This window comes from Larus michahellis, unplaced genomic scaffold, assembly GCF_964199755.1.
Source record: "Larus michahellis unplaced genomic scaffold, bLarMic1.1 SCAFFOLD_157, whole genome shotgun sequence".
In the NCBI taxonomy this organism is placed as follows: domain Eukaryota; kingdom Metazoa; phylum Chordata; class Aves; order Charadriiformes; family Laridae; genus Larus; species Larus michahellis.
Genome location: NW_027436276.1, coordinates 307,253 through 327,533, shown reverse-complemented (window position 1 = coordinate 327,533; position 20,281 = coordinate 307,253). Strand labels below are relative to the sequence as shown.

General features: G+C 44.8%; 1 protein-coding gene across 2 annotated transcripts in view; it reads left to right on the top strand.

Annotated features, from left to right (window-relative positions):
- The window catches only part of MMP24 (matrix metallopeptidase 24), a 54,244-nt gene that overhangs the window by 4,144 nt on the left and 29,819 nt on the right, over nt 1-20,281 (top strand). For both annotated transcript variants that reach the window (XM_074571815.1, XM_074571816.1), the window contains 2 exons: nt 4,288-4,404; nt 6,454-6,758. In XM_074571815.1, coding sequence (XP_074427916.1) covers nt 4,288-4,404; nt 6,454-6,758 — 422 coding nt within the window. The remainder of the gene's footprint in view (nt 1-4,287; nt 4,405-6,453; nt 6,759-20,281) is intronic.

Below are 20,281 nucleotides of genomic sequence, written 5' to 3'. Positions count from 1 at the left end.
CATTGGCTAAGCTGTTATTTCAGGCTGTGTTACAAGTTTTGAGATTGCAATTACAGTTTTTTCTGTCACTTCTGTCAGTGTCATCATCTCTGTCCCTTTAAAGTGCCTTTAGAATCAATCAGAGTGCAAAGGTGTTATTTTCTATGGTTTCTTTGTCAGGCAACAAGTTCTGCATGTTATTTTTACATTTATTATGGAAGCCTAAAGTTTTTCATCTCCTTCCCCACACGCCTCCAAATCCCAAGCTTGTTCTTCCCTCCAGGAGTGGTAGCCAAGCGTGTGAAAGCCACCATGCAGGCACTGCTAGTGGGAGTGGGAAATGGGAAGGAACACCACCATTGGTATTGCTTACTGGTGCCCGAAAGGAAGGTGGGGTGGGGGTCCATTGAGCAGAGGGCCTGTCTTGAGGTAGCAGTTTGAAGATATGTAGTTTTCCTGTGAGGAGAGTAGGGAAGGATATGTGAAGCGGCCTCCTCGTACCCTGCAGTTGGCAGTGCCTCAGCAAACTTTGTGTCTGCTTGCTGCTAGTGGTTGAATTGTAATTTTGCTCAGCAGCTAGGCAAGGAGACAGGCCTGGGAGTGTGCCGGGAGAGAAGCATGCTAGCACCTAACAAAAGAGGTGACTGTTTTGTTTGTCGTAATCAATTGCATGGCCCTGAAGGAAATGAAGAAATAGTCTTTCTTATGTTGAAAGTGTCTTGTGTGTCCTGCGCTTCATCTAGAGCCTCTTGTGTAGGTCCTTCACCTTGGGATACACTCCTGCCAGCTCAACAGTAGGCCATTGAGAGTGACATTTAGGAGAGTCTTGTGGAGGACTTGGAGGCTGAACTGGGGAAAGCAGCTGTATTTGCTGCTGGATGTCACTGCTTTTGGAAATTACCTGTTTTCTGCGTGCCAGGCAGCTGGAGGAATGCAATAGTCAATGTGTAAACAGTGCCAAGTATAAATTCTGATCATCCAATGTTATTGGTGCCCCCATTTAAAATGAGCGTCTCAATCCTGCTTCAAGTAATTGTCTTTTGTTGTTGTTTCTGATGTGATGTGTTTTTATAAATCCCCTGGAACACAGAAAGGGCTATTCAATCTACTGAGTAGAGAATGGCTATCAAAAAAAGCTCAGCTAAAGAAGATCAACAGCAGCAAGCTACAGCTTTGTGATTATTTTGCTATAGATCTGCCCTGCTGAGAAAAGAAGAGATGGCTGGACTTGTACCCTGGCCCATGTGATTAGACTAGGGCCCATATGTCTGGGAAGCAGGTTGGATCAGGGAACCGAGCCAGATGAACACTCTCAGCGTGACATTAGCACAGGCTGTTGACAGCTTGGGTACTGCCTAGCTCTGACCAGGTAGTTGGGCTTTTTTAAGAGGTCCGTTTCAGAAAGTGTGTAGCTGAGCTCTGGAGCAAACTGTGGTAGGGTATGGGGGTTTGCTCAGGCCTCGGTTCAATGGGATTGAAAGAGGATTTAGGCAGCCGTGCGTAACTTAAGTCTGTTGGCAGCTCTGCAAATGCTGATACCTTGGAAGCTTTGGCTCAGGAACCCCTTAAAGCCCAGGGTGCCGGTATTGCAGCTTGCCTCTGGAACAGCTCTGCTCTGTGTCCCTGTGTTGCAATGGAGCTGGCAAGGGGCAGGGAATTTGACTGTCTTTGACTATCTCTTTGTAGTTCTGATTGGCTTTGATAGCCTGGGGCTAATCTGGGGGCTGATGTCCTGCAGCCCGCTTGGCATAGGGCAGGTGTTGGGAAGGGGCAGCCCTTGGTCATATATGAAGCAGATGTGAAGTTGTGAGGGATGTGGTGATGTACTGCTGGTGTGTCAGTGTAGCGAACCCTGGAACATCCTGGTGACTTGTCCTACACAGCTGTGTTTGGTTGGTAGCGCTCCTCTGTTACCTTTTTGTCTTCTAGATGATACTAGTAAAGATAAAATGGAAGGTCATTTTCTGACTGTAATCAGGGCCTGATGATGGTGATGTTCAGAGTATTGGAGTTCTCGTGAAGCTCAAGAGATGAAAACCTAATTCGTGCTATGGTTTGTGTAAGGTTATGCTAAGAACTCTGTACCATATCATGCGACTGGAACTTTTTAAAAAAAATACTCAGGACATACCTAGGAGAATACAGGCTACAGTAAGGCTCACATCTCTCTAGCAAAGTGGCAGAACCAATGCAGAAGAACACAAATAAAGGACACTTGGAAAAACACAGAATATTGAGGTTGAATTAATATGGCTTTTAGATGTACCACTTCTCTTTGAAGGTGGCAGCAGTTGTGTGGGCAAGACAGACCTGATCTCCACAGGTTGCTTAGATTTCCGAAAGGCATACCATGCTCATAAATGTAAGGTAATTTAAGTGGGGAAGATTTTATATACACAGCTTGGGTTCTTGTCAGGTACAGTACAATATGTATAACAACTCTCATTTGCTCTGTTCTTGGTGGGGAGAAGACGACAGATAAATGTGCTGAAATTTGTAAGCACCAGTAGTTTTTACATATAGGACGTGGCCAAGGGAACGTCAGAGGCTTGGCTGTCTGAACTGGGAACGGGGTGTGTGCGCGGTGAAAGAATGTTCTTGGGAGGCTGTACAAGGCAAAGTGTCTGGTTTTTATTTGAAAGTTGTCCCAGAAAGAAGTCTTGTAAACCATCTACTGGTGGTGGGAAGACACTCCCTTCCTGAAGGTGTGGGGCTAATATTTTTAGTAGATAAGACGTACGTTGTTTAGGCTCAAGCGTGTGGGCACATGTGGACTGCTTGCCGTTGGCTGGCTGCAGTTGATGGAGGAATGTCTGCATTTGGAGGCCAGAAGTTGTCCTCCAGGTGGCCAGGGATGTGGGGGAAGCCCTGCTGAGGAGAGTGGAGAGAGTTTAGTGTCCTGGGTGAGAAGTCTGCAAGGATTGGCTGCGATGCTCTTCTCGAGTGTGACCAGGCAGTGGCGTGTTTCTGCATACTGCATCCTGCAATGTGTTCTTAAGGCATTGTGTCACAGTGGACATTCGCCTTTGCCATAATGCGTAAAATGACTGAAGAATGCTTGTGGCAATGTCCCCAGCAGCAGCCCAAGCAGGAGGCTGAGGGCAGTGCCGGTGTACTTGGGAGGCTGTGGCCAGAGACTGCTTGCATTATTCCTGGGCTCTGGTCTCCTGTCCTGGGCTGCACTGCAAAACCCTAAAGAATGTGGCTGGTATGGAAAGTTGCTGTGCTGGGACCTTTGGAGACCAGTACCTGTAGTTCCTCTGTTTCTGTCCCTGTCTCCTTTTTCCCCTGCTGCCGCATGCAGTGGTGGGCAGATTTGTTCCTCCATAAGCCACTTCTGACTTCTCTGGAGTATGCCCACACCAGCAAGTGGGATAGTATTCTGGGGTACAATCTGTTTCTCCTTGTCAGGCAGTTATTTAGGTTGGAAGGGACCTCTTGAGATCATCTATTCCAGATCCCTGCTTAAAAAGGGACAGCTAGAACATGTTGCCCAGGACCATGTCCAGTTGGATTTTGAATACCTCCAAGGATGGAGACTCTAGCACTTCTCTGGGCAACCTGTGCCAGTGTTTGACCACCCTCAAGCTGGGGCAAGAAATAAGCAAAATACCTGTTAAGGCTGGAGGTAGGGGAGGAGACCTGACTTCTCTGATAATAGTCAACGGATCCCTGCACCAGGGACAGCATCCTTCGCTCTTCCAGTTCACCCGGCCATGGGGGCAAGGGTTTCCTGTGTCATGAGTGACATCAAAAGAGTCAAGGGTTATGGGGAAGACCTAACAGAATTTGGTGACTGTGACCCACAGATTGGAGTTATCTGTTCTGGTTGTTACAGGTGAAAGCTGTAGTTGTTATCTGGGAGGGTTGTGTTTGCACTTGTTCAGTCTTACCTAGTGAGTTATGAGTTGGAGGGTTTTTTTACTGGCCCAGGAGCACTTTAACAAATGGAGAGCAGATAGAGTAGGTGATAGGAGAGTTTGATCCCAGTGCACACGCATACGCACTTTTGATCTGGGTTCCTTTTTGTGGCATTATCATCATTAAGCTCTTGTTGAGCACAAGGGTTACCTGATCCGGTGTCTGTGTCTTCAAAAGGAAAAATTAATTCTTTTTGGTGCACTGAGGTTTGTGGATTGCCAGCAGAGGCAGGGTATGCATCTCTGTAAACCTGAGAGGGCGATGACTGAGCCCTTATTGGCGTCTGCATTGGCCATTCTTCAGAGGTCTTCCAGTCACCCCCTGAGTGCTTTTGAAGCTCTTTTCCAAACTCTTTGTTAACTTGCTTTTTCTTTCCTTCCCTTCCAGGTGGATGAAGAAACCTCGATGTGGAGTTCCGGATCATCCCCACCTACGCCATAAGCGGAGGAAAAAGCGGTATGCACTAACTGGGCAAAAGTGGAGGCAGAAGCATATAACCTACAGGTATAGCCCCCTCCCTGCCCCTTTTTGTTGGGGAAAAAATGTTCTGTGCTTGTTTGGTATGCAAATTTTGTATGTACTTTTAAAAACTGGATTTTCCCTGTAGTGCCTGGTTGAGGCTTTCATTCTCAGAACGTGGTGGAGGGGAATACTTTCAGAGCACTGGAGTAACTGAAGAGTCTAGTCTCAATTAGAAATAACTGATCAGTAAAGATGCCTAAATCCCAGCCATCAGCTGTGTAATTTTGGCAGGAAAATCCTAGTAAGCCCCTTTCTGTTCCCTTAGGAATCTAAGGCTCTAGTTCTTAGATCATGTGTCGTCTTCAACAAACCATTAAAGCAGAAGGAACATCATTGTCTAAAGGCGTGATGCTTTCTACCTCTACCAGTTTGCAACACTTTACTGAATGTTTATTTTTGCAGAGATTTTACTTTTGCTCATGTAATAGAACTCTTGCTTTTGTCCAGGCTTGGGCCTCCTGAGGCAATATGCTGCAGCACATCTGACACCTGTAGAGTGTTACATGGTGAGGATTATTTCCCAGAGATGTGTTTTGTTTGAGTCATTTAGGGCCTTAGCTCTTGAAAGGGAAATGCCAATGAAAGTTTCTGACAATAAGAATGTCACTTCAAAATAAAATTAAGACCCCTCTAGTTAAAAATGTAGCCTTTTAATTTTTTTGGAGGGGGAAAGGAGGTTGCAGAGGAGTGAAAATTAGGAACGTAGACATTAAGGAGAAGGTATGGGTGAGCAAGGCTAAGGAAGAAAGAAAGTCTGTGGCAAAGAGGTAGAAATATGAGTGACCTGCATGGGGAAGGTGCCAGAATGTGTAGGAAGAGAGATAATGGTGTGAAGGGAAAGAGATCTGGGGGCTGGGGCACTCTGTTGCTTCTGCTGAGAGCTCTGAGAAAGGAGGAGGAGGATTCTGTAGGTAACAGTGAGGGACTGCAGAGACTGGGAGAAGGGACTGGTTCTGGGGACTAGTTAAAAGGTTCCACTAATAATCATCCCTTTAACTCAAATTGTAAAGGGACACCTTCTGTGTGTGAAGATCTGAGAGTCCAATCCTGCTTCTAACCTCTTCTGGACCTTAGGGAAAACTGGTATATAATCGTATAAATAAAACATATCTTAAGCGTATGCATAACCGCAGGAAGCAGCTTGGCAGATGGCTTCACTTCTGCCATTGGCAAACTAGTACTTGTTTAACTTTCCAGTTTCACTCTTTGTAGTGTGCCATTCAAGTGAAAGATATCTTGTTTTACCACTGAATGTATTAAAGTGTCTTTCTTCTGTCAATCGTTATATTAAATTGAGCCAGTTTTATTAAAGACCGAATGTTGTTTCCATGACGTAGATATTTCATATTCCCCAAGCCAAGTTTAACAGGTCTTGAGTGTATTATATGCACACACAAAAAACACCCCAGAAAAAGCACTTTTTAAGCTAAAGTTTACAATTATGGGAAATTGATGTGTAGTTAATGCCCCCCCCCCCCCGCAGCAGCTCTGTATCGTCAGCTGTCGTGGACTGGGTTGCACAAAACCGACAGGTCCATCAGTCCTGTGAGGTCTTGAGTATTTTGAGTAGTCCTGAGAATGAAGCTGCTTGTGTAAGTAAGGTTATATAGTTTACTGAAATGTTGTTTTCTTAAAAAGAGTTTTAGTAGTCAGGTTTTTTTCATGTACTGGTTTCCATTTTAGCATGATAATTTTGGACAAAATCTGAAGTAATTTACAATTTTACACTTGGTTACTTAGCTGTCTGCACCAGGATTTGAAAGGTGGTCGGATTTTTAGGAAGTGATGCAATATTGACCAGAGTATTGGGAAGATTCATATTAACAAACATAGACTTCGGATCAGGGCTGTAGTTTTTCTGGTAACTGTATTTGTAACAGCAAAACTTAGCATACACGAAGTAGCGTCTGCAAAAAATAAAGGCCCTTTGGAAATGGAAACTGTGTTGATGTGGCTATGAATTGGAACTATAATAAGAAGTCTCAAATGTGTTCTGCAAATTTGAACAGCCCTTCTTTCTCGTTCACACAGTGTACACAACTATACCCCCAAAGTTGGAGAGATTGATACAAGGAGAGCCATTCGTCAGGCATTTGATGTTTGGCAGAGAGTGACACCACTTACCTTTGAAGAAGTCCCTTACCATGAAATTAAAAATGACAGAAAGGAGGCAGATATTATGATATTTTTTGCATCTGGTTTCCATGGAGACAGTTCTCCGTTTGATGGAGAAGGCGGATTTCTAGCTCATGCTTACTTCCCTGGACCAGGAATAGGAGGAGATACTCACTTCGATTCAGATGAGCCGTGGACCCTGGGAAATTCTAATCATGATGGTAAGAGCTCAGGTCATTTTTCAAAACATGCATAAGTTGAATGTAGACACATTGACAGGCTTTCAACTAGAAAGTATTTGGTTAGTGGAGCTCTTGCCTCCCATACAACAGTTCAAATGTTTTCTAAAACATGTATTCTATCTTAAATGGGTAAATAATTTTATTAGTAAATTTGTGACTGCATGCCTCTGTGCACACGTGCGAATGTTGAGAAGTGAACAGAAGTGTGTCTGCTGGCTTGTTACGTCTCTCAGTGTTTGGACCATATTCGCTACAGAAACCACGGCTCTGGGAGCAAAAAGGTGAATAAGAAGAGTGTTGAAATGTGAACCCTGTATCAGGTGGAATACTTAACAAAGGCCGTTACAGTTAGTTGTAATGATGGATAGAAAGTTGAGAGAGTGAAGATGTTTGAATGTCAAGTCGTTTTTATCCTTGTTTGTTTTCCCACAGTCTGAGTATGGTCGTAATTCCTCCCATCAGAGGTTGGGGCTGGCTGATTTGTTAAGGAAGACTGGCGACTAGGACGACTGGTTTTGTTATATTAAGCAATGAAGAGTTCCTGCATCTTTGTGGCTTTATCTTACTCTCTAATGGCAATGGGCGCTTTCTGATCTATTTTCAAAGCTTTGATTGAGAATAGTGATGGCTTCTAAAAAGTTTAAGTTGGAAAACCAGAATTTTACAGTGGTCTCATAAAATATCAGTCCAGTTTCCACAGTCTTAATGATTTGGGAAGGACATCGTGTCTTTAAACCTTCAACGATTCAAAATCACATTTTGAAACCTTTTATAAAGGTTAGAAGTTTACTTGGAATGGAAACATGACTTGATTTTTAAACTGTATAAAAACACGATAGCATTGTTGTGGCCATGATGTCTAAGGACATACACAGAGGTAACGTTTTTCATTAAACCAAAGAGTGTAGTTTGAAAAGGAAAAAAGCTTTCAGGCATGCAAGCCACCTTCAGGCCTGACCTAAAAGTGACAGCTTTGTTTTGGAATGGAATGCAAATTGAGAAAAAACCCTCAGAGTTTTGAGTTGCTTTCTATCAGATCGTCTTTGAAAGGTAATGGAGCTGGCAAGTTCAATGTGGGAATGCTGATTTGTAGGAGAGCAGAAATGGCGCGATACTTGTCTTCTCAGGGAAAGAGAAGTAATGTTTCCTGGCAGATAGAAATGACTGGATGAGATGTAGGCAGAGAAAGAGAGAGGTTACAGCCTGTGGGATGTGGAGAGCGTGGAAGGTTATGGTGTGGCAGAGAAACACAGTCTTGCTGTCTTGAAATGTTAGGAATTTCTGTGCCTAGGCTTGTGGCTGGAGGGCTTGAAGGCTGGGATTGAAATTGGAGGCTGATTACCTTGTGGGAGTTGCATTTGCAGGGGTTGGGCATGTTTGTGCTTTATCCATGGTCTGGGCGAGTTCGCTCTGATCTTAGTAGTCAGTTATAGCTCTGGGGAGAGAGGGTGGCTTGTGCGCTGGACGTCACTTCCCGGGTAGGCCCGTGTATGAGACCCGAGAGCACGGGTGTCTGGGATAGGAGGACCTTACGGGAAGGTGGAAGGGAAGGTTTTGACAAGTTATACTTGTGGTTTTTTTCTTTTCTCTTTTTCCCCACACAAAGCTTCCTTCGGATGATAAGCTTAGCAAGGTTCGGAGGCAGCTTAAAAACTGCCAGGGATGGCTCTGGGGAAAATTCTCTGCTGGGCAGGGTGTTCTAACATAGATTATCACTTTTTTTGAGTCTTTTCTTTTTACGTATAGTTTCTAGGATGGTCTTTGAAAGCAATGTATAAAATGAGGGTCTCTTTATTTATAAAAACTATTTCTTAGGCAGTATCCACATGGCTCTTTCAAAAGCATGACGTATTTCTCTGGTGTGCTGAGTGACTGTCATGAGTAGCGTCCTCAAGGTGCATGTAGTTGGGATTTGAGGGGCTGGTGTGCACTCCGAGTGTGAAAATTGATAGAAGAGTTGAAATTTCCATTCCGGATGATAAATGACACTCGTGCATTTGTTTTCAAATAACCACGCCACAAAGACCGGGCAGCACAATTATTTAAAAATCCTTTTAAGAAAGGCACCAGTGAGGATGTTGAGAATGGTGGGTTTGTATTTGACCCCTCCACCTGGGGGAAGCACCGATGATGGAAAGGGGATTTCATGTGTTGAGGATGACGGGGGTAAGCCTGTAGTCAGAGCACTATAGATGTGAGTGTTAAATACGAGGAATTTGATTTTGCCTGTGTTCTTAGACTTTGTATGCAAATGTGAAGATACCCTGTCTCCTCACCAGATGATCCAGGCCTTTTTTAGGAGGGTTTTTCCTTCTGTTTCACTATTTCTTGTCCTTGGAGCTCTCACTAGCTCCAGGTTCTCACCTCTGATGTCTTTTGCTTGAAATGCTCTTAGCAGGTCTTAAAGAATTTCTTCTTGGTCAGAGGTTTCCTGCACTGTGATCAGTTTGCTGCCTTTTTTCCTTAGAAGTAAGGTGTTAGCGAGGACAGTATTGTATTTTTAACAGGAAGTATTTCTCCAAATGTGGTTTTGCTTGTCCTTATGTATTCTGGGGCAATGGCGTTGTTCGGTCTGGAACTGAAGAAGTCCCTCAGTGAAAGAATAAAAATACCCTACCAGTCGGTCAGTAGCAAAGCTCTCGTTCATTCAGATGCAAAAAAAGGGACTGTTTTCACCATTCAGCATCCATTCGATGATTATAGAAATCTTAAAATAGCCATGAAGTAATAATAATATCTTTTCATCAGCCGGTAAAATATCACCATGTAAAATGTTCCATTCCTGACAAGGTTGTGTATTAGTTGAAGGGCAAAAATTGAACATTCTGCCTCAAAGCTCTCTTAGCCTGGCAGCAATTGGAAAGGTAACTCTCTGGTCAACAGAGCAGGATGCTGAAGCTGGCACTGTGTGTGGGCCCTCGGAATATCTGGCTGATCTATTTAGTCTATATAGTTTTGTTACAAACCAGTACGATCTGAAGCTTTGCTTTTGTTGGTGTACCTTTGTCGTACTGTGTCGTGGCACCTGAAGAGTTTCAGTAAGTCTGTGTTTGGATGCGGCTGTCACCCCACAGAAGAACTGTTTTGGAGTCTTCACTAGCAGTGCAAATTATATGGATAAAAGTGAAACATTTCACATGAAGTCTCATCCACTCAGGAAAAAAAAAAATATTATTTGAACAGATCTTTCTATGAAAACAGCTGTCTCTGATTTGTACATGGAGAACTTGATATACCCTGTTGATAAAGCATCTTGTAAACAGACCTTGTGGTAATCCTCTAGGGTTCACTATTTTTTTCACAGCAGATAGTGGATACTTAGTTGGGATTTGCATAATTATTACCATTTTGCGTGGTCAGTGTTACACTGATTTTGCCCCTTGTGGACAGCATGGCCACTACCATGTCCCTTAAAATTATTAGTGTAATCATAATAGCTATGCTGCTCTTGGTTGTCTTTCTGAGATGTGGTAATAGGGGCACGTGCACCAACACTTCTGTTATTTTCTGCTGTGAAGAATGGTCCTGCATAGGCTTTCAAAGTGAATGCAAAGTTTCCTTCCCCCTGGATATTAGTTACAGTTCCACTCATGCGTACAGTTCCTTTAGCCGAGTAATACTGTGCTTTCAATTAATGATTGCTGATTTATCATCTTAATTGTACTGCTTTCTCTGACATTCCCATCAGCAAGCTGTGGAAAATTAATTTAGGTAATATGATGAAGATGTGCAAAACCAGGTAGAAAGTTGAACTCCTGGAGCAATCCTTGTTAACTGGGATCATGTGATACAGAATTCGTTAAAGTTTTCAGATGAGAATGCCAATGGGAGCAGCTAGAAGCATGAAGGAGAATATTGGAATTCAGAAGGATCAAGGCAAATCAGAGAAGTGACATGGCAAACAGGATGCAAATGAAAAAGAGGAGGAGCGTGGTTTTACATTTAGAGATAAATCATCTGTGCAACCACACAACGAGGAGTAACTGGCATGGTCACAGTTGTGGGGACTTACCTCATGGTTGTTGTGGAAGGTGCTCCTCGGTAGAAGTGAAAGCAGCTCTTGGCCTTTAGCTTATCCCAGGCTTGTAGCAGCAAGAGCTCCCAGCTTATTAGACTTTGAGGTATGGGCACTTGGAGGCAATTGAAGCCATTTTTGGAGTCATTCTCCTTCAGTGGTATGTTGCGTGTAGCTACTCGCAGGCCAAGTGTCTGCGCAGAGGCAGCATTTGGTCACTGAGTTACATGTCATTGCGGGCAGTCTCAGTATCCCAACCGTTTGCGTTACCAGAAGGGACGCCAAAGGTGGCTTTGCTCTACTTTCTCCATGGCTTGGGCTTTTTTTTGCTTGAAAAGTGCTGTAGAAACAGCCAAGCAAACTTTAAACTGCCCATCTCGATACTCACAGGCGCTGACATACGTTGCTTGCAAAGAGGGTTGGCAAGCTTGGCCGTGCGGGGCTCGCTCTCCCTTGGCTGCTCAATAGCTTACCTAACTTGGCTCAAGCATAGAGGTGCTTCATGAAATCCATTATTAACTGTCCAAATCAAGTATTTCCTACCCTTTATATGAAAATAGCAATTATGTATGCGTGTATCTCCAATAACAGGTTGAAAAGGAATCCTGAGAGGCTGAAAATAAGTTCTGTTGGTTTAAATATCCGCTTTACACATGACTGCTCTTATACCCCTCTGACGCTCAAACATTTATTTAATCCAGGTTAATTGGAGGAAGTAAATTTTAATCTCCAGTTTCACATTGCAAATAGTATCAACAATACTCCCAGGCAAGTCTTCTTCATGGTCTGCTGTTAGGCATGTTGTCACCACCATATCATTAAATATGTGGTATCTGCCAACCCACTGCAGATACTAGCTTCATAGCTATATAGATATAGCTGGAAATAGCTATTCGCTATATTCCTCTGTTGGCTGTGACAATACTTTCTCTGTCACCATCACAGCAAACAGTAGTGCCAGCGTCTAAGCTGGTGCTAACGGCCCCCACCTCCGCAGGAACTGCCCACGGCTGTAGCAAGCACTGCTGCTGCAGGGGGGGTGACCCGAACCCCACTGCTGGGGCTATCCCATCTGCTGTCACTCTTCCTGTGCAATCCAGATTTCGTTCCAAAGCTTACCAGGCACAACACTGGTCAGGAAATGCGCTGAAGCAGTAGTAGAAGGCTTAAAGTGGAGCAGGATTGATTTAGGGAAGACATTTAGAGAATCTTTTTAATGCTAAAGCATGGTAAGTACTGAGGTATCCATGCCCTGCCAGGAATCACCGGGATGTTTTTTCTTTCAGCGTGCCCAGAGTTGAGCTCTAAGATCCTCCCTCTCGTCTGCTTGTTGGGACTGTGCCCAAGGGCAGCCACTTCAGCTCCTTCAGGAAACAGCCCCAGCTGACAAGTTATTTCTGTAGTGACTCTAGTGTAACTCAGCTTCACATCAGGTTTGATCATTTTGCAGTTCGCGGGATTCATCTTTCAGTATCCTCTTCAGTATCTCTTCCAGGTACTTTCCCACACTGTACAGCTTCCCACCTGTAGCAAGTTCTCTTTGTAAATGGAGGATTGCTACTTTGACTGCTCTTTAGATATTGGATAGAAATGCTGAGCTTTGCAGCAAGAAAATAAATACTCTAATCATTACAACAAACATCCCCATAGATCCTGGTGGGTTCCTCCAGAGGCTTCTTTGGAAAGCTGCTTGTTCAGGGCTTCTGAAGAAAAGCCAACCAAAAAGAATGCCAGTGTTTACAAGACACGGCGAGCACTGGTACAGGGCATGAGGCCTCACGGGTTGCTTTCAGTGTCAAATCAGTGCAGGAGCTTCTGCAGAAGTTATGGAGGAAAAGGGCCTGAACCACCTTCTGGGAAGGCTTCTGTTAGCCAAAGAGGAGTGGAACTGTACAGATTTTTCTCTGCGATTCCACCACAAGGACTAACATTGTCTCAGTGGCCATCTACGTGGACAGCAGAGCAAGCACACCTGAAGCCACCATCTGGACATCGCATATGTTCAGGAACCCGAGCAGGTTTTTCAGGACAGCCAAATAGTGTCTAAGCTGACTAATGTGAGTGTTCAGCAAGGATCTCAAGGAGAAAGTTTTGATTAGAGTAGCTAATTTTGGAGGAGAGTCTTATTGATAGGCAGTGAGCGGGACAGCCGGTTGTACCTGTTGGTGGGGGGCGTGCATAGCTTTGAGCTGACGTTTAATCTGCCAGTCAGTGTGTTCGAAGTGGTGTCTTCACTGGAGATTCACTGTTTTCTATCCCGGCAGTATTAATACCACAAACCTTCTTGATTCTTTTGATATTTGTATCCCCATTCCTCTCTCTCACTTCTGCATTTACAGTGGAAGTCAGTTGCTCAGACATAGGCATTTAGCCAAGTTTTGACAACGCCACTCTCCTGTCACTGCTTGGGCTGTTCTTGTTAAGAAATCAGGTGCACCAAATTAATTAGAGCTTTAACCTTAATGTTCTGGTACTGTTTTTATTCCTGCTATGAGTACAAAGTTCTTAAATTTGCCCCCATGCCTACCGATTTTCTGCTACAGCAGGGCCTCTGCTTGGAGTCTGTCCCGCCTAGATCGCTGTCCCTTGCCTGTATCCATTTGGTCCATCTTAGGTGTCTTATGGAGGATGTCCCATGCTTCTGTTACGTGTTGCCTTTACTGTCACATCTGAGTACTTGAATCTGCTCGCTTGCCTTGAATACCGTAACTTGAATCTGCTCGCTTGCCTTGAATACCGTAGAAGCCATTAGAGATACAATATGGAAGGTTTCTTCTCTAAAAGCACAGTTACTGAGCAGTGTCATTATACTTTATGGACTGTGCCTAGCTAGAACAGGTTTGTCTACAGGCTGTCTCAAGGAATACGCGTATGGCTTTCCCTGGTCAGATTCCTGAATCTTGGAGGGATGAATGTCTTTCAAAGCCCTGAATAATTTGACCTGGAAGGAGAAACAGAATTAAAGTACCATGTTTTTCATTCTCCACTTCTGGCACTTAGTTTGCAGACTAGTGCTCTAGGTCTAGACCTACACAAGGGATCACGCACATGCTTCCCCCCAGCACCTCTTCCACTTTCCTCCCCATTGTGTCAGGGGAAGGTTGGAGTCGCCACAGTGTGAACCAGACAAGGGAATGGATGTAGCCAAGTGTTGTTTGTCTTTCTCTTCCTTTCTCCTGATCTGGTTTACCTTAGGGCCGCCCCAGCTGAAAGAGTAGGGCCGCCCAAATGAAAGAGTAGGTAGAAATGAGTGACTGGGGTAGGAAAAAGGGCTGCTGCCCTTTCAGCCGCAAGATGCGCATCTTAATCATAAAACCACAGACTACTGCGTGTCTACATTCTGGGTAGAGCTTTATTTCTTCAAACCTGTTAGTCTCTACCTGCCGTTCTTCTTGCCTTTTTTTTTCTTCCTGCTCTTCATCACTGTTTTCATTCAGAAAGCTTTTCCTGTTCCTTAGCTGGATCTTTTTGCAGAGCGAGCTTTACTTTTTTGGGTAGTGCATGGTTGAAACCAGTGATGTTTTGAAATTAAGAAGAATCGAGTGTGGTATTTTGGGCCCCCAATACGTGAAAGGTGTCAGCAAACTGGGAAGAGTCCAGTGCAGGAGCACTGAGGTGATAAGGGATTGAAACAGGAAGAAACCAGGGAAGCTGGGATTGTTCAGCCTAGTGAGGAGGAAGAGGATGGGGTGGGGAGGAAGCATCTAATAGCAGTCTTTCACATGAGGAGATATTACAGAGAAGACCGAGCCATACATTTCTTGGAGGTGAACGGAGAAAGGTGCAAAAGGCACAAGCTGCAACAAGGAGAACCCCATCTGGGCATAAGGAAAAAAACTTCTTCGCTGACAGTGGTACGGCTCTGAGTCTGTGCCTGGAGAGGTTGTGGAGACTCCATCCTTTGAGACTTGGCTGAATGATCCCCTGAGAAACCTGATGCCATTTTGAGGTTAGCCCTACTTGAAGCAGAAGGTTAAACTTGATGACCCCCAGGCATGCCTTTCTGTCTAAATTTTGCCATAATTCTTTAGCATTGCCAAACAGATAGAATTTTAGTTCCTAGAATAAATTGCAGTTACTTCTCACAGCAACTCTGAGCCCGTAACAAGGTATTCATCTCATAAAATTCTCTTTTTCTATCACCAAATTCCCTTTTAAAACCAGGGGTCTTTTAATATTGAGATTCCTCATGAAGGAGGACTGGTGATGCCCATAGGTGCATAAGAAGGTAGCTGGCAGATTTTTCCAGACGTTTGATGCCTTTGAAGTACCACCTCTTTCTTTTTTATTTTAATGCAAAAATCTATGGGGTTTCTGTAAGCATTTGCTAGATTAGTCATATAAACATTGAGTGTGTGTTAGGGTACACTATAGAACAGATCCCCTAGGATTAAGCACATAAGTATGTGTGTATACATGTGTAAGTAGGTTTAGCATTTTTTTCACCTGGTCAGGTAGTTCTTTATTATCAAAGACTTCCAGGTGATTCCTGTCACTTTGGAAACATTGCTGACTAAACATTCCTTATTCTGTTTGGTTTGTTTGATTGCAGTTGTGATAGTTTGGGTGGAGGGAGGGCACTTAGAGGAAAGAAGAGTGTATAGGTATTTGTATTGGTATCCACTTTTCTAGGTTGACTCTCTACTATCTACTTGTAACCCGCTGACCTGACTGGTACAGGTAGAGTGCATGCTTGCTGAAAAAGAAAATACAGCTTCCCTTAACCCCCGTACCCTCACCCAGCATATTGCCAGAGCTTAGTAGTCTTTTCTCCTTGACTAATTCCCCTTTCCTCTGTGTTTTGCCTTGCTTTCCCTCTCATTTCTTTCTTATTATACCACTTTCTTCATGTTCATTTTCTGTGGAAATGCTGAGGCCAGCAAAGACAATCTACAGAGTATCAACGTAATGAGCAACTTGCCAGAGAGCGCGTGTACTCACAGCATATAATCTTTGTGCTATTTGGCTGTTAAATACTTCTTAAATTTTCTTTCTCTGATTTCTTTAATTTTCTTTCTCTGATTTCTCAGGTACAGAATATCTCCACACCTAAAGAGTTTTGTTCTAACAAATGACATTTTGAATCCATCATTATTTTTCAGGCTTCTGAAACTCTGTTGTTGAAAATGAGCATCAGTATTTTTCAGAGCGAAAATCAGAGCTGCTTTGAAGTTACTCATGTGTCCTTTAACGCAGAAGACCTGAAAGATGCTGGAAATCAAGCGGGGCATAAATTCTATTAAAATTTCAATTTATTCTATCAGGCCTCTTTAAGATACTTCACTCCACCAGATCATGCTGTTGGTCAGTACTTTTGATTATTGAAGAAGACCAGTTCAGTATTTAGTCTGTAGAACATAGCTACTTAACCTTGGTTTCATCCTGTAACTGCTTAGAGAGACTTGTTCCCATAAGCCAGAGTTCTCTAAAATGAAATGCTAATGTTGAACCAAATTTGAGCAAACGTAGACACATGGTCTCAAGACAGCCAGCCCCAGTAAAAAGAAATCAAATCAGGCAGCTTAAATGAGCAACAGTTTGAGGATACATCCCTGTCATGTCAATCTAAATGTAGAAGGCCGTAAATAGAGAACTTGCAAATTAAATTTATTTACAAAAGTAAAGTGAAGAGAGAAAGCCCACCAGCACACACAGAAGACTTCTGTCTTCAGATTCTTCTTCTTCGCTACTGGACAGCATCTCTGTAAGTAGTGCTTTCTTTTCTTGTACGTGCTGTCAGAATACAAACTTAGAAGTGGCATCGGAATAGTGGTGTGCTAGTGCAGTCTGGATTTCAAAGCTTTGCAGTATTAACAATGTTAGTTATTGATTACAGCTGAAATTCATTAATAAGGATCACCTGCAAATTCCACTCTCAGAACAATGTACTTGTGAATACGCCTGATGTTCACAGTGTCTATAAAGAAAATTATTTTCCATTGCTTTTGTCAGTAATTGTTTAATGCACAAAGTACGAATACAGTGATGTAGGTATTTGGAATCCTATTGATTTCTGTATAATCAAAATAAAATATTTTACTTCTTTCCACAGAGAATGAGATACTCTGAGATTTGTAGGAAGGAGCCAGTAGGAATCAAAATGATGTGTCATTCCATTAAAAAGGAAGAAAAAAACCAACTGTCAAAAAGGCAGGTCATAAGAATCAAGGTGAGCCAAAAAGTCTTTTTGCTGCCTTCCTTTGTAAAGCAGAAATGGATGATGTGAAGTGAGCCAAAATGCAGCAGTGTCTAATAAAACTGCTGTATTCCGCTTGCTGAAGGGGAAAGGAGTAAAGTAGCAGGCATTCAGGAAGAGGAAAAACTGAAAAATAGATTAATTCTTGAAAAGAGTTTGCTGGTTGTTGCAGTCAGAGGTAGTTAGCAGCATCAGCAGTAAAACGACACCCAATATTTTGACATCACAACCAAGCGTCAAACTTGGGAGTTGTTTAAACTACTTTTTCCTTTTTTTTTTTTTTTTTCCCCCTCTCCTGTTTCTAAAGAAGAGCACAAGATTTGAAGACAGTTTGACAAGTATTGTGTTCTCTACCCAACTCCCCCAACAACAGCACTTTAGAATTATAGAATCGTAGGATGTGTTGGGTTGGAAGGGACCTTTAAAGGCCATCTAGTCCAACCCCCCTGCAGTGAGCAGGGACATCTTCAACTCGATCGGGTTGCTCAGAGCCTCATCCAGCCTGGCCTTGAATGTCTCTAGGGACGGGGCCTCCACCACCTCTCTGGGCAACCTGGGCTAGTCTCTCACCACCCTCAGTGTGAAGAACTTCATCCTAATGTCTGATCTAACCCTGCCCTGCTCGAGTTTAAACCATTGTCCCTCATCCTATCGCTACATGCCCTTGCCAACAGTCCCTCCCCAGCTTTCCTGTAGGCCCCTTCAGGGACTGGAAGGGGCTCTAAGGTCTCCCCGGAGCCTTCTCTTCTCCAGGCTGAACAACCCAAACTCTCTTAGCCTGTCCTCATAGCAGAGGAGCTCCAGCCCTCGGATCATCTTTGTGGCCCTCTGGTGGACCCCTTCCAACAGGTCCATGTCCTTCTTGTGCTGAGGGCTCCAGAGCTGGACGCAGTACTGCAGGTGGGGTCTCACGAGAGCAGAGGAGAGGGGCAGAATCCCCTCTCTGGACCTTCCGGCCACGGTTCTTTTGATGCAGCCCGGGATGCGGTTGGCTTTCTGGGCTGCAAGTGCACATTGTTGGCTCATGTCCAGCTTTTCATCCACCAGTGTCCCCAAGTCCTTTTCCGCAGGGCTGCTCTCTATCACACCATCCCTGTATTGATAACGAGGGTTGTCCCGACCCAAGTGTAGGACCTTGTACTCGGCCTTGTTGAACTTCATGAGGTTTGCTTGGGCCACCTCTCTAGCTCGTCCAGGTCCCTCTGGATGACATCCCGTCCCTCTGGCACATCGACCGCACCACTCAGCTTAGTGTTGTCGGCAAACTTGCTGAGGGTGCACTTGATCCCACTGTCCTTGTCATTGATGAAGATGTTGAACAGCACTGGTCCCAGTATGGATCCCTGAGGGACACCACTTGTCACCCCTCTCCATCTGGACGTCGAGCCATTGAGCACCACCCTGTGGATGTGACCATCCAGCCAGTTCCTTATCCACCGAACAGCCCACCCATCAAATCCGTATCTCTCCAACTTAGAGAGAAGGATGTTGTGGGGGACCATGTCAAAGGCCTTGCAGAAGTCCAGATAGATGATATCCATAGCTCTCCCTTTGTCCACTGATGCAGTCACTCCGTTGTAGAAAGCCACTTGGTTGCTCAGGCAGGACTTGCCCCTGATGAAGCCATGCTGTCTGTCTCGAATCACCTCCCGGTCTTCCATGTGCCTTAGCATAGCTTCTAGGAGGATCTGTTCCATGATCTTCCCAGGCAGAGAGGTGAGGCTGACAGGGCGGCAGTTCCCAGGGTCCTCCTTTCTACCCTTTTTAAAAATGGGTGCGATGTTTCCCTTTTTCCAGTTGCCAGGGACTTCCCCTGACTGCCATGACTTTTCAAATATCATGGAGAGTGGCTTGGCAACTACATCAGCCAATTCCCTCAGGACTCTGGGGTGCATCTCATCAGGTCCCATAGACTTGTGTATATTCAGGTTCCTCAGGTGGTCACAAACCTTGTCTTCGCTTATAGTAGGAGGGACTTTGTCCCGCAGGTCCCCGTCTTGCAGTCCTTCAACTCGGGAGGCGTGAGGAGAGAGGCTGGCAGTGAAGACCGAGGGGAAAAAAAATTGTTGAGAACCTCAGCCTTCTCCTCATCTGTCGTTACCAGTTTGCCGTTCTCAGTCATCAGGGAGGACGCGCTTCCCTTGACCTTCCTTTTCTGGTTGACGTACCTTTAGAAGCCCTTCTTGTTATTCTTAGCATCCCTGGCCAAGTTCAGCTCCAGCTGTGCCTTGGCCTTCCTGACCTCATCCCTACGTACCCAGGCAGCATCCCTATACTCTCCCCAGGACACCTGATGCTGCTTGAACTGCCTGTGCAGTTCCTTCTTGCCTTTTAGTTTGACCAGCAGGTCCCAGCTCAGCCATGCTGGTCTCTTCCCTTTCTTGCTTGATTTCTTACACCTGGGGATCGAGAGCTCTTGTGCTCTATGGAAAGCACCCTTGAAGATCTGCCAGCTCTGTTCTGCCCCCTTGTCCCTGAGGACCGTTTCCCAGGGGGTCCTATTGACTAACTCCTTGAAGAGCCGGAGGTTTGCTTTCCTGAAATTCAGGGTCCTGACTATGCTCCTCATCTGGCACGTATCCCTCAGGACCGTGAACTCCGCCACTGCGTGGTCACTGCAGCCCAGGCTGCTTCCAATCTGGACATCCCCGATGAGCTCACTGGCGTTGGTGACTATGAGGTGCAGTATGGCATCCCCTCGGGTAGGGCTGTCTGTTTCCTGTCTTAGGAAGTTGTCATCAAGGCACTCCAGGAACCTCGTGGATCGTCTCCGGCTCACCGTGTTACTTTTCCAGCAGATGTCAGGGTTGTTGAAATCCCCCGGCAGGATGAGAGCCTTCGAGCGCGATGCCTCCTGTAGCTGGAGGAAGAAGGCTTCATCAGTAGGTTCCTCTTGATCAGGCAGCCTGTAGTAGACACCAACCACAAGGTTCCCCATGTTGTCTCGGTCTCTAATTCCTACCCATAAGCTTTCAGCTTCTCTTGGCTGTTCTTTAGGGACGTCTCTTCACACTCTATCCCTTGCTTAACATAGAGGGCGACACCTCTGCCGCTCCTTCCTTGCCTGTTCCTTCTGAACAGCCTGTAGCCATCGATAGACACGCTCCAGTCATAGGATTCGTCTTTGAGGGGGGAATGTGTCTTACATGCCACTTCTCTGACTTCTCAGTCCTAATCAGCCCCATCAGGAACCTCCTGTGTCAGGGCTGGACAAAGACAGTAAGTCTCCTGTCCTGGGGAGAAAATACCCTCTTTGTGGCCAAGAGCTACTCTTACAGCTTCCAGAACAGC